This window comes from Notamacropus eugenii, chromosome 1, assembly GCF_028372415.1.
Source record: "Notamacropus eugenii isolate mMacEug1 chromosome 1, mMacEug1.pri_v2, whole genome shotgun sequence".
Taxonomy (NCBI): domain Eukaryota; kingdom Metazoa; phylum Chordata; class Mammalia; order Diprotodontia; family Macropodidae; genus Notamacropus; species Notamacropus eugenii.
The window spans coordinates 169868297-169882609 of record NC_092872.1 but is presented as its reverse complement, the minus strand read 5'-3'; the positions used below and the strand labels follow the sequence as shown (position 1 = coordinate 169882609).

The 14313-nt window shown below is 43.0% G+C and overlaps 1 protein-coding gene across 3 annotated transcripts in view; it reads right to left on the bottom strand.

The window, feature by feature from the left end:
* Window positions 1–238: 238 nt before the first annotated feature.
* Window positions 239–14313, bottom strand: part of LOC140510130 (guanosine-3',5'-bis(diphosphate) 3'-pyrophosphohydrolase MESH1-like) — a 28487-nt gene continuing 14412 nt past the window's right edge. The window contains exons 16-21 of one of the 3 annotated variants that reach the window (XM_072618518.1): window positions 10640–10750; window positions 10102–10196; window positions 1453–1508; window positions 1099–1352; window positions 1016–1041; window positions 239–695 (exon numbers count right to left, since the gene is read on the bottom strand). In XM_072618518.1, coding sequence (XP_072474619.1) covers window positions 508–695; window positions 1016–1041; window positions 1099–1352; window positions 1453–1508; window positions 10102–10196; window positions 10640–10750 — 730 coding nt within the window. In that variant the 3' untranslated portion in view covers window positions 239–507. Of the gene's footprint in view, window positions 696–1015; window positions 1042–1098; window positions 1353–1452; window positions 1509–1591; window positions 2072–8755; window positions 10197–10639; window positions 10751–14313 lie in introns of those variants that run through there. The other 2 variants (XM_072618499.1, XM_072618509.1) reach the window with 2 other exon arrangements.

The window sequence follows — 14313 nt, the reverse complement described above, 5'->3', positions numbered from 1 at the left end:
AACTGCTATCCCTATGACTATTCCACTTAAGACTGACATCAGAAGATCTTGGAGCCTGGAAAGGGGGGGGTAGGGTTAATTTTGTCCAATCAGCTCATTTTGCAGATGAAGAAACTGGGACAGAAAGATTCAGTAGCTCATAGATGGTAAGCACCAGAGCTAAGGTTCCGACTACAAGCCCAGGGTTCCCTTCCTCTGGTATTCCCTGTCAATGAAGAGGAAGGTCTGTGGGGAACAATTTTAAGTATTTCTGCAGGCCTTTTTATTTTTATTGGATTTACAAACCAAAAAAGTCAGTGTTTTTCTGTCTTCAGTACGATCAGTGAACCCAACTTAGAAGCTCAGACCCAGAGAAGCAGTCTCCAAGATCACTGTATCACAGGGTTACAATAGGAACAGAAGGCATTCTAACTCACAAATTAGTGTTTATCTCAGGTAGCAGAAAGAAAAAGACCAGACCAGAGTCTTTCCTTGTGTGTAATTTCTGAATCCTCTTCTTGGCCACGATCAGGCAGAAGTCTTGACCACATTTCTAGTGACTCCCTGCTGCTCACAGGGATAGTCCTCGTTCTTGGAACAGTTTCTGCAGTGCCCCTTCCATTTGCGGGCTCGTGCCCTGAAGCCCTTTAACCACTTGTGCTGCCCACTCAAAGTACTCCTGGACCCTCTGCTCAGACCATCCTGTAGGGAGATAAAGAGCATTGCTTTCATGGCCATAAGTAATCAATTAACATGTGACTTTGCACCAGGCCTTCCACTGTCCTTGGAAGAGTCAGTGTAATGCTGTGGCATGAAATAATGGGAAAGGATATGATGGTCATCCAAAAATACTGAGAATCTTAAGAAAAAGAAACATTTCCCCTTGGCCAGACTTTTTCGGATGTAAGTCCAAGAGAAATAAGAGGCCAAAAGGGACATAAAGTACACCGTTACATGAGAGCTGTAAGGGAAATGCCAGAGATTTTAAAAATCATTTTTTTCTTTGGCCAGTGATTAGCCTGTATATCCGCATTAGGGGGTTCTTGCTCCCTCTGTAACCCACTGCTGCTGGGGAGGAAGGAGACACCCCACACCCCCACACACCACACCCCCACACACCACACACACGTACCTTTGGGGGTGCGACGGTTGAGGTCCCGAAGGTTGTCCAGCTTATCTGCCAGCTTCACCAGCTTGGCAGCCCGGCTGCTGCGCGAGGCGTTCTCCACCTGCAGCCGCTTTCGCTCCAGCTTGGGCAGCTCCTTGTCGTCGGTCACCTCCTCCACGACGCGCCGCACCTCCGCCCCAAAACGTTCCTCCACCTCCTCCAGGGTGGTGTTCGTGTCCTCCACCGTGTCGTGAAGCAGCGCGGCCTGGGAAGGCACACAACGCGCGCTGCGGGGCGGGCCCTCGGGGCCGGGGGGCCGGGGGGCCGCGGGGGTGCGGAGGGGGCAGGGGACGGGCCCTCCTTACCTGCAGCACCGTGATGTCCGTCACTCCCGCTTCGTGGCTTAGGATCCGGGCCACACCTGCGGGGCAGAGCAGAGCACACGGAGGTCAGGCGGGGGCTGGGCGGCCCGAAGGGGCGGCGGCGCCCGGACCGTGGACCCACCGATGGGGTGATTGATGTACGGGGTCTCCTCGGGGTCCTTCCGCCGCTGCTTGCGGTGCTTCCTGGCAGCGAAGTCGGCCGCCTCCAGAAGCAGCGCCGCGTCCGAGCTCATCGCGGCTGCCTCGGAGCCGGAGCGGGCCGTGGCGCCCGTGGCCTAGCACAGCGCCCCCCTGCGCCCCGGAGGCCGGCGCCGAACTGGGCTCGGTGGGGCCAGCCCTCAGCACCCTCCTGGCTACCCAGGGGGGTGGGGTGGGGATTATGGATACCTAGAGAGAGCGCCCAGCGAGGTCGGGGGGGTTGTGAGGGCCTCCAAGGGGACGCCGGGGTGCTCTCCACCCTAGCTTTTTTATTGGGGGGGGGGGGGGGCGGAAAAAAACCGCGGGAATCGCTTCCACGTCGGAGTTTTCTTAGTAAACCCACGGAGGAATGCTCGCTGTCTCCACCGCCTCCCTCTACCCTCTCTGCACAGGCAAGCGGCCCTGCCGCGTCCTCTGACGGCACCTGGGAAGTGCCCGACTCCATCCGCCCGCCTCTCACTGCTCTGTCCCAAATGCTCTTGGATCTGCGTGACCGGGAGGCTGGCCAATGACGGACTATTTTTCCTTTTGTCTTTGTGTACCCAGGGCCTTTCCTATAGTGGATGCTTGCTGGTTGGACTGATTTAATCTGCTGCCACTGCACTAGGTTAAATGTCATCTTAATGCAGTTCTCTAAAACCAACCGCAATCGGCTGAACTGCAACTTTGTATCATCCGCCTGATGAACCTTTCCTCCTGGATTTCCGGTTAGCACATCAAAAAAACTAGGGAGCATAGCCTCCTTAAATCTGTTCTTCTAAACCTTTCCGTAGACGGAATTATTGTTGCTTCCCTCTGACACTGTATCCAAGAAGCTGCCAAATCTTACCAGTTTAACCTCTATAATACCCCTCGTCTATCCCCTTCTCTCCACTCACATGTACCTAATTCAGACACTTCATCTCTCTCCTAAACTGGCATCAGCCTCCTAACTGGCCTTCCTACTTTGAGTCTTTCCGCTATCCTAGTAGCTAAAATAACCCAGGGAAGAGGATGCGTATCATCCTCATGCTCAAAAACTTCAGTGGTTTTCCACTGTTTTTAAAGACAAAGTAAAGTTTCTCATTGTAAACCTTGAAGCCTTTCATAATCTTAATCCTACCTACCTTTTCATGCTAGCTACTTCCCTTTAGGAAGTCTCCATTTCAGCCAAATGGATTCCTAGCTGTTTCTGGAACTCAGTCGTCCCATCTTCCAATTTCACATCCTCACAGTCTGTCTCTCTTGCATGAAATGAACTTCCCACCTCTCGAAATTCTTATCTTTCTTCAAAGCTCAGTTCAGGCAACTCTTCTATTGGAAATCTGGATCCCCCAGTTGCTAAGATAGTTATTCATTTATTTACTTGTACCACCATGCTAAAATTTGATAAAAGTGAATCGAATTCCAGTGGATTACTTTAAGTATTGAAGATACTTCTATGAAATACGTCTTTTGGACAGTTTTAAACTGGGTAGTGAAGATTTCAGGTTAATCCAATGCTTTGAAAACAATAAAACATGAGGTCAGATGGACCTAGCTCATGTGTAATCTAGACATTCAGTTTTTAATAAATGGTTTACTGACCTGAATTCTATTTTCAGCTGAATACAGTCCTTATCAGTGTGGCTTTGGGATATAAAATGGTTTATAGCATCACACCACTTGGATGGTTGCATCTGAGGGCAGAGGATGACAGTCTTTCTAAAGCTAGTTTGTAAAGTTATGTGGTCACATGGAGAATGAAGATGAATGGGCCTAATTTTAATAAACAGTATGAAGTCTTATGATCTTGAAGCACTTTTACCGATTGCTAAGCGTTGCCTGATGCCATTTCAGTTTCCTACACTATTCTGTTTTGTACTTTTGTTGCTTTAGGATCTCAGAAATTTTCACCCGAAAGAGCAAGTGTTTATTTTTACTAGAGGACAAATGTGATAGGCCAAAGTAATTACATAAAAGAGACTTGAGGCAGAGAATGACCTCCAGTGATGGATACACTTTTTGTCCTCCTTTCCCTAAGAGTTCGTGATTTCTGTGGTTCATTCCTCCAACTGGAGCCCTATCAATTTTATGTCAAGAGATGCCATCCTTTTTCAGTCCCTGTACCTCTTGGCTCTCAGTAAATCTTTACCATACCCCCTATTCATTAAGAAAAAAAAAATTCTAAAGTTTACCATACACACATATGCACCAAGATAAACATGTTAATTTTCATAAACTATTTGGGACATAAATTTTGATATCATGTCCCAGGGGGAAGACAAAAAATAGACCTGCCTGACACTGTTCAGTGCAGGAGCTCCATCATCTCAGAAGTTGGGGGTGAATGCCTAACTACATTTGCTATCCATTTTTACTAAAATGAAGAGAAATATATATATGTATATATGTATATATATATCACTATGTAGTCTATAGATATCAAGAGCTTGACAAGTCTCCCACAGAAATGTGAATTTAGTTGTCATATTATCAGATGTTGGGCATCCATAAAATAGCATTTTAAATCCACATTCCATCAATTTATTAAATGGAGTCTTTGACTAAGAGATACAACTCTGGTTTTATACCCAATGAGGTTAATGACAGCAAGTGAAGAGCCATGTGAAGAAAAATATTCATAGCAACACTATTTGTAGTAACAAAAATCAGAAATAAAATACGTATTTAACAGTTGGAGAGTGGCTAAGCAGACTGTGGAATGTGCATGTCATGGAGTATTATTGCACCATAAGAATGAATATAAAAATTTCAAAGAAACATGGGAATATTTATATGAAGTGACACAGAGTGAAGAAAGCAAAAGCAAAGTAAAAGTACACAGGATGAAGTGACTATTTTCTCCTTTGTCATGTTTTGTTTTTCTCGTGGTTTCTCCCATTCATTTTAATTCTTCTATGCAACATGACTAATGTGAAAATGCGTTTAATAGGAATGTATGCGTAGAACCCACATAAAATTGCATGCCATCTTGGAAAGGGAGGGGGAGAAAATTTGCAATTTATGGAAGTGATTGCTGAAAACTGAAAACAAATTAATAAATTTGGAGAAAAAACTCATATAATCCAGCTTACTCTGCTAATCATAAATGGTAGAATAGTATGGGGAGAATCACTGGGTTCAAATTACAGCTGTGCTGGTTTATTAATGTGTTCTTGCTTTGTCACCTGTAAGATGTGGACAAGGTAGCTTATACTACCTACCTTATAGTGTTATGCTGTTTAGGTGAGAGTTATAGAATGGGTTCAGAGTGGTATTAGGAAGTTCCCTTGACCCCTAATGTCAAGGTACACAAACTACCCAGAAGCTTCTACTAGCCTCAAGAAGGCACTTAGCAATATCAGAACTTGAGTGACCTTTGCTCTGCAAAGGGGATCTCTAAAGAGCTCAATTCCTAGAATAAAACCTGTCATGAGCCCTTCATGCTCCTCCCATCCCTATAAGAAAGAATATACCTTGGCACCACCATCTCTTATCCTGCTTACTCCTCCCAGATCCTTGCTCCTTCATGAGAGGTAAAGTTTTTGCTTTTTACCCAGCAAGAGGTTAAAGAAACCTTCTCTGTTGGAGGAATGATTCAAATGCCTCTTTTGTGTTGAAGTTTCAGTGATGATTATGCTTAGTTTTGCGGGGTATGTCACTCTGGAGTGCATCCCATTCAACTCTGCTTTTGGCACATTTTTCAATAGCTTATCAGAAATGATACCCAGACTATATGAGCTGATTTTCTTTGATAGCTAAAGGTCTCTTAGTTATCTACAATACTTGTTTGAAATTGAAAAAAAAAAAGTTTAATCACTTTCCCTGATGATTTAAGCTTGAAGCTTCTCTCTATTGATCATCTGTGACTTTCATCAGCATCTTGCCATTTTTACTGCTTCCAGGCAGTTATTTTACATTATTCCCCCGGTATGGTATATAGACTTTTCTGAAGACTTCAATCTTTGATTTCTTTACCTCCTGTCTTTAAAGGGCAGCTTTTTTTTGCTTATATAAAATGCATGTGTTCTGTTGCTGTTGTCTTCTGAGTTTCTTGTCGATTTTGTATTTTTAGGTTTCAAGTCTACTATTCTTTTTCAGTCACTTTTATTTTCAGAGAGATTCTCTGTCTTATGTCCTAAATTACCTATTCTTATTTGCCTTATCAATTTTTCTTCTGAGGTCTAATGAACAGCCTAATTTCATTTAAAATTTTTTCTCTTTAGGGCCATTCTAGCTTCCTGTACTTCCATTATTTCTGGGAGGAGTCCCACTCAATTTGTCTTGCTTTCCTTTTTACTGGGGTTTTCGGGTTAACTAAATTATTCATTGAGTTGTATCCTTTCATAGTTACCCATTTCCCCTTCACTCTTGTTAAGTTTCACTAATTTATCCCCATTCTTTCTCTGGCCTTACCATTTGAATTAATGTTGTATTAGATCTCTTCACTGTTTGGCACTTCCCCATTCTATTGCCACCTATATAAACCAACAGAACTAGTTTTTGTTAGATCCTTCCCTTGTAAAAATTCCAGAGAGATCTGCAGTTGAGTTTATACTCTCCACTCTTCCCTCAAAATGAAAATCTCCCTCAGCACTGCTGGATTTCCCATTCCTCTACAACTGCTGAGCCATCTTCTCACAGAGGTAGACAAATCTTATGCTCTCCTTTCAATGACTGTGTGTTGTGTGTAGGGTCTAGACTACGCCGCTGATGAGAGGATAAAAGCTACCACAGCCAAAGCTCAAAACCCATCTGTTGAGACAGTGGTGTGAAGTCATAGTTAGAGTCATCCTCTGCTCTTATTTCAGAACGCATTGTATAGACGTGTTTCTCATCTCTTCTTGCTTCAGTTTGCATTATTATAAATCTGGTGCTAGGTGGTTGTGGATACAGTGCTAGACTTGGGAGTCAGGAATAAGTAAATTTAAATCCTTAATCTGATATTAACTTTGTGGGCAAGTTACAACTTTTAAACCTGTTTCCTTAATCTATAAAATGGGGCTATCATCATCTACTTCACAGGATTACTGCGGGAATCAAATGAAATGATAAATGTAAAGTGCTTTGCAAACCTTTAACGTGCTAGATAAATGTTGTATTGGGCTTGTGGGATTATGGCATAGTGCTGAGAACCACACACTCAGGCATTGTGCCTAACTCTGTGTTTTCAGAGGCTGTGCTAGTAGAGCACAAGTTCTAGAAGGTCCTACAAAGTTGGACCGACAGTTTTGATGACTAGCCTAGTTAAGTGTAGAGAGATTTAACATCTAGTTAACCACAGGGCAATGAATTATTCATAGGATATAGAGACTGAGATAGGCACTGTCAAATAAAATAATCAGATAAGGGACTGAAGAAGGAACATCTGTCTCTGATATATGCTATGTTGACAAGAATCCCCTAAACAGCAAGAGCTCGTTATTCATTAATATAGGGTGTTATTATTATAATACATAAAATAATAGTTATATTATAGTCTTAAAGCTTGTTCAGACCCCCACTCACTGAAATGTACAAAAATCACTTTTGCAATAGCCTGCTATTGAATCTGTCCACCTCGAGTCTCTCCCCACTCCAACCCATTCTCTGTTCAGCCACTGAAGTTATTTTTCTTAAAGCACAGGTCCAACTATGTCATCTCCCCACTCAATAATCCAGCCCTCTCCTACCTTTCCCCTCTTCTTCTATATTACCCCCTGCTGTGTACGCGGTGATTCAGTGGCAGTGGCTTTCTGGCTATTCCATGAATAAGACTGGCATCTTTCAGCCACAGGTATTTTTTTCTGGCTGTCCCCCATGCCTGAACATTCTGCCTCATCTCCACTTACCAGCTTCCTCCAAGTACCAACGAAAAGCCCATATTCTGCAGGAAGACCTTCCCTCTTTAAGTTTTCTATTTACCCTGTATCTGGTTTGTTTGAACATACTGATTTGCATGTTGCATTAGATTGTGAACTCCTTCAGGGGAGGGACTGCCTCTTGACTTTTGCTATCCCCAGAGCTCAGTGCGCACAATGCCTGGCACAAGGCAGGGGCTTAATAAACATTTACTAATTTCCTCATAAAGCAAGACAGTCCTTCATCAGAGGCAATTTTCTATGCGTATCATTTACTTTTCTACTTTATTGGGATTGTTGATGCACATAGCATCGCTTTTAAAACTATTTTTAAACAATTAACTATCCATCTTTCCCTTAGAGGAAAGCAGTGTGTGTTTGTCCTTCGTTGACCAAGAAGACCGTGCCATCAGAGAAATGATGACATGACTTGCCCTTGACTTTGTTGTTTTGAGTGAGGCAGGGCTGTGCAGGTCACCAGCCTCACTGCTCCTCCAGAGCCATCTGAATCCAGTGACCAGATATTCATCAGGATGACTGGAGATGACCCAGGATGATAGGAAAGCAGTATTGTACAGTGGAAGGAGCCCTGCATGAGGAATCAGGAGACCTGGGTTCTAGTCTTAACTGCTAATAAAAATAGCTCTGTGACCTAAAGCAAGTCATTAATTTGTCTGGGCCTTAATATAATATCTTGTGTGAAAAGAATATGTTTGGGCCAGATTATCTCATGATCTTAGATTCTAAAATGTGAGATTATAGGATGATTGTTTTGAACTGTTATTTAAATGTTTTACTTTTTACTTTATACATATTTTGATATGTAATATATAATTATGTAATTTATAAATTATATAATATAATATATGACAAGAAATGATATGATGCTTCTGAAGCTTCTGCCCTATCAGGATTACTTTTTCTCAGATCTTCTTTGCCTCTTCTTTTCTTTTCAAAATCTTCTATCCTGGGCCCTATGAAGTATCTTCCCATGTCCTACTTCACAAAAATAGAATATAGGCAAATTCTAGCCCAAGAAAACACGTTAACTTACCTTCACAGCTTTATTGTTAGTGAAGTTGACTTGCAGAAAATGTGGAATGATTCTTACTACTTTCAACAGATCTATGTGTATTCCAATTCAAATGCCTAAGAAGAAACTGGTGACTTTTTTCTTCTCCTGTCTCTCCTCCCCTTCTCCTCCCTCCACTTCCAACCAAAGCAACACTGTGACAAATTATTCTAATTCTTTAAGTGTCATTTAATTTGTCATACAAAACAATTAATTCGTTGAAGTATTGAAGCATTTTATTTTTCATACAAGGAAACCAGTTTCTAGTAAGTTCTGGGCCGCTTGGGTTATTAAGCCAAAAGAAAATCAAGCCAACAGGCAACTTTCCACTACTCCTTAACTGTACATCTCAGGACCACAGACAAGAGCCTTAAAATTGTTCACTGAGACAGAAGACAAGCCCCTCATAACATGAGTGACTTTATTGTAACATGAAAAGGGTAAGTTCCCTGAGTCCCTGCACTTTAAGGCTTCTCAGTAAAGATGAATGTGGTCCAGAGAATCTTCAATTGAAGATGCACATTTGTTCTATAGAAACCCTCTACTAATTCTGTCATTATCCTATCAGGGATCACTGGTTTGTTATAATGTTTATATAACACTAGGGTTTGGAAAGCACTTTACAAATACCATCTCATTTGATCCTCACAACAACCCAGGAAAGTAGGTGCTACTGTTATCTGAGTCTGAGGTGAGATCTGAACTTGTCTTCCAAAATTGAGGTGCAGTGCTCTGTCCATAGTACTACCTAGTTATCTATCATCAAAAGGCAGAGGCACCAACAGTTTTGTTCTATCACATACCTGCCATACATGGCTTACCATTTTTGGCATAATGAAGTCCAGAATTTCATGGATAATTCTCTTATTCCAAAAACTAAGCAGTTCCCAATCCAGGACAACAAAATAATATGTAACAATTTCGGATAATAATATATTCAAGTACAAATAAAACACCAAACTTGTAGCACCACCATTCTTCCTTCCTGCTTTGTGACATTCTCACAAATATGACACATTTCTACTCAAATCCTATAAAGAAAGTTTCCATTGCTATCAAAGAACTCCCTCCCTTTCTGAAATACTTTGCTGCTAAACTCCTTGACCTCTGTCTCTGGTTCGTTTACCAGCTCTTCCTCCTCCTTACTTGGCAGTCCATCAGGGTGAGACCCTCCTGGTCTCTTTTGCTTTCTGGCTGAAGATGATATGCTCTGCTTTTCTCTATGATCACCCAAGGCTGCAGCTAGAGCCGTATGCTTCTCCTTCCCTAATATCTGAGATACTTTGTCCCTAACCTTCTGACTTCTTGGAGTTTTCCAACCCCAAGGATTCTCTTTTTCCTGCAAAGCTGAACTGTAATTTTGGCCCTTATGACAGACGTGTGGCAGGGCCTCACATCCTGATATTGGCACTGATCCTGAGACAAGGTGACCTGTAGAGGTTGGCAGTGGTGGCTGCTCCTGTAAAACCAGTTGCATCTGTGGATGGTAGATGATCCTAGCTTTACTGAGGATCTTCTGATCTTGCTTTATTTCCTGCTTCAGTGTGGGAACAAACTTACTCTTTAAAACCCTTCTGATCACATCAGTGCTGACTCCAAAGCCTTCAGCTAATCTGGGCACTGACCAGTCCTCAGAGAATTCCTTGTGTAAATACCTAGAGAGAATGGATCAAATTCTAAGCTGTGATGCACACTAATATCAGCAAAATTCATAGTTAAGAAAGAATTAGTAAGGCTTCTGAAAGCACAAAATAAGATCTTCCTATCTTCCTATCACTAGTCCCAACCAAACTGGCTCAGTGATGTGAGAGAAATGGCTTTCTCCATCCTTCTATGACTATGGTACCACCTAAATAAACAGCCTCCGGACACACAGATCCCAAATTTAAGCCTGCCTCCAACAAGCTGTCACAACCCTGGAAGGGTAACTAACTATATGCCCCAACCCCTAAAAGGCTTCGTTCATCTCCAAGATCTCCTAGAACCATGCCTTAATCCCGCCCAGATCATGAGAGGCCTTAGATTTCTCGTCAGGATTCTGACTCTAAGGACATCTTAGAGTCTAAGGACTCTAAGAAGATGGCATCATTGTTCTTACCGGATCTGTTCCATGGCTTTCCTACTCAGGGTCCTTTGGGGGGCACCTGAGGCTTCCATCTGTCTGCGGATTTTCTGGAATTGAGTGTTTTTCTTCTGTTGTTTCAGAGCTCTGGAAGAAAAGAACAGATGGCAAAAGACAGATTGAGTAACACAGCCTCCAAACAGTGCACTGCCTTTGTGTACACCCAGTCCCTCTCCCTTCATGCGTCAGGTCTGTTCACCTGGCTCATTGAGGTCATTTTACAGCTGCCCACACATGCTAAGAAAACCTTATACCTGAAATACCCCTTTACTTGTTTCTGCTTACGGAATTTCTACCTATTTGTCAAAAGCCAATTCAAATGTCATTTTTCCCATGGAATTTTTTCCCCAGGTTTCTTTCAGTCAGTCTCTCTTATTTGAACTCCAGCATCATCCTTGATGTCTTTTTTTGTGCATTTCACATATTCCATCGTGTGCTGATGGTGACTTATGTCTCTGCCATCTTCCCTACACCTTAATTCATTTAGCAAACCTTTAAGTGAATGCACAACATTGTGCTTGGTACTGGGAAGATAAAAAATTCAGGTAAGACACAGTATCTGGCCTCCAAGAGTTCAGAGCATAGCAAGGGATCATATTTAGCACTGAAATGGACCTTGGAGGCATCTAGCTCAACCTTTTTATTTTACAGATGAAGGAACTCAGGTCCAGAAATTTTAAGTGACTTGCTTATAGTCACACAAGTAATAAGTGACACAGCCAAGATATAAATCAAGGTCCTTCTAACTCTAAATCCAGAACTCTTTCCATTTTGCTAATGCATTAAAGAACTGCAAAATAAAGTGCTATATGAAGCCCAGGTTGCTACCTGTAACAGGAAGAAGAAAGGCTTAATGTAGGAAGTGACATCTGAATTGGGATTTATAAGACAATTAAAGGAACATATCTGTATAGCTGAAAGAGGCCTCAAGTTCAAACACCTCATCTTACAGCTGAGGAAACTGAGATTAAGTGGCTTTTCCAAGGTTACATATTATAATATTTGAACCCAAGGCCTTTGATTACAAGCCAAACCTTTCCATGGGACAGAAAGTCAATAAGTGAAGAGGAAGGAAGACATTTTAGGGAAAGGGAACAATGTAAGCACAGAGAATTAGGACAGCATAGATCTGGTAGGGAGATGGATAGTTGCTCAGTGGCTGGACAGTAGGCATGCCTGCCACCAAGTGGTACATTATAAGATAAGCCTTGAAGGAGAGGTGGCACCAGATTGTAGATGGTCTTGAATTCAAAGCAAAGAGTCTAAACTCTCTTCAGGTGGTACTCATGAGTCATTTTAGATTTTTCACAACAGAACAGTGACATGACTTCATCTATAAATAAGTTTATTCTGACAGTGATAAGAGATGAATTGGAGAATTGATACTGGAAGACTTTTTAGAAAGCTATTGCTCTTATACCAAAATATTCATAAAGGCATTTTTTGTAACAGTAAAAAACTGGAAACAAGGCCAGTCGTTTCAGGAACAGCTAAACAAATTGTAGTACATGAATGGATTCTGTTACATTCATTATGCCATAAGCAATAAGTGAGGAATTCAGAATAACATAGAATATTTGCATGAACTAATGCAAAGAAAGCAGGAACAGAATAATAATGACTGAAATATGTAAATGAAAACAACACTAAAAAGCATGTGAGTTCAGATTAAATAAACTGATTGATTTTGGTCTCAGTACTTTTCCTCTCAGTAGAAAGGCTGGTGGCTACTGATACAGAATGCAGCATGAGCCATCACAGGCAGCTGTATCTGTTGGTTTTGCTAAAGTCTTTTTCTTTGTTAAACAAGAGGGTTTTTTGGATGATGAGGTATCCTGACTGTGGTTTACAAAAGCAGAGACATCAAAATAAACATTTTAAAAGAGGTTTCTATAATAGTCTAAGAAGGTAATAAAGACAGCCTCTCCTACAGAAGGTAGCATGGGGAAGAAAGGAATGAAGATCCATGAGATGGAACTGACAGGGGCTGACATGGAACAAGGAATTCCCAGGATTTAACTAAGTGCATGATGGTGCCACAAACAAAAACAAGTCAGAAAAGAGATAAAGTTTAAGTAAGGAAAAAAATTACGTTTTAGAAATGCTCAGTTCATAGGGAATCCAAAATAGTTACCCTACAAGGTAGGTGGGGATGTGGAGTTGAGAACCCACAGTACTAGCCAGAATTAGATATAATATAGAAAGAAAGGGAAAGAGAACCAAGGATAGTTGGGGGCACATTCACACTAAAGGTTTTAGAGGAGCAAAGAAAACAGAGGGAGGAAGAAAACTGGAAAAGTACAGTACCAAGTATGTCAACACTGTCAAGTGCTATAGCTAGGTCAAGGATGGTAAGGACTGAAAAAAAATCCACTGGATTTTGTGATTGGGAGAATCATTGTTGACCTTTGAGGAGTTTCAAGGGATTAGTGTGGGAGCTGAAGTGAGATAATAAGGATGTGCAGAAAGTAGATAGTGAAGAAGAGGTATAGACAACTTTTCCCAGACACTTATTGGTGAAAAGGAGAAAAATGACGTTACTAGTGGATGGGATAGAAAGGTCAAAGGAAAGCAAGCAGAGGAGGTGAGGATGGCCCAATCAAGTCTTGGTGAGGTATAGAAGTAACAATTACTCTGGCCAGAAGGAAAAAGAAGGGTGATGCCTCTGACAAGTTGTGAGGAATGAAGGTAGGCACTGACACAGCCAAGACTGGACTGACTTTAATTTTTTTGCTTTAGTAGAAAACCGTCACTCATGTTAAGTACAGGAGGTGAAGTACAATTTGGGGCAAAAAGAAAAAAGTTTGAAAAAGGCAATGACAACGAGGCAGGGAAACTGACAGAGTGAGAACAGAACTGCTACAAGTATCCCAAGGCTGCAGGGACTCCAGTCAATTTCATTTTGTAACTGGCCTGGAAACACACACGAGGAATTGTAGGTTGGGACTGGCTTACAGTCAGGGAGACAAAGGCTTCCAGGATGCCATGGGGTGAGGGCCCCCTAAAGCCGTAGAAGCCCAAGTAGCTGAGAGGAAAAGCCAAGGGCTAGAGGTCCCCCAAAAGCAAAGAGCGGGTTCAGTAAGAAAGGAGCGGCGGCTCAGTAATGAGGCTGGCCCCAAAAGCAGGGTTCAAAGCTCTAAACCCCGAAAGGCGCACTGAAGTGAAGTGTATTAAACCGCATCAAGCCGAGGAGTCGCCCACGAGAATGCTGAGGTCCTCAAGGGGTAAAGAGAAAGACCCCATGCTGGGGAAGAAACCTTCAACTTCTCCACCTACAAGGTTCACAGCATCAGGCACGGAGAGAAGGAGAGAGGAGGAGACAGGCGACCCAGGTGGACGCCTGCGGACCTAGAGGCGGCACCGGGAGCAGGGCGGGGTGAGGGGGCGGACAAGCAGGGGACCCGCGTCACTCGGTCCCGGCACCCCGCGGCCGTTACTCGGGGCCGTCACTGGTCCGGCCGGCCGGGCCTCGCCCGCTCCTCCTCCCTCCCGCTGCCGAGCAGCTCCGAGCCGGCCCGCAGCCCCGGCCGCGGGCTCTCCGGGCTCCCGGGAGGAAGGGTCCCGGGCAGGGGATGGCCACAGCCGCGACCTCGGTACCTCTCCAACTCTTGCAGCTCCCGCTCCGGCTCCCAGTCCGAATCCGGGTCGTG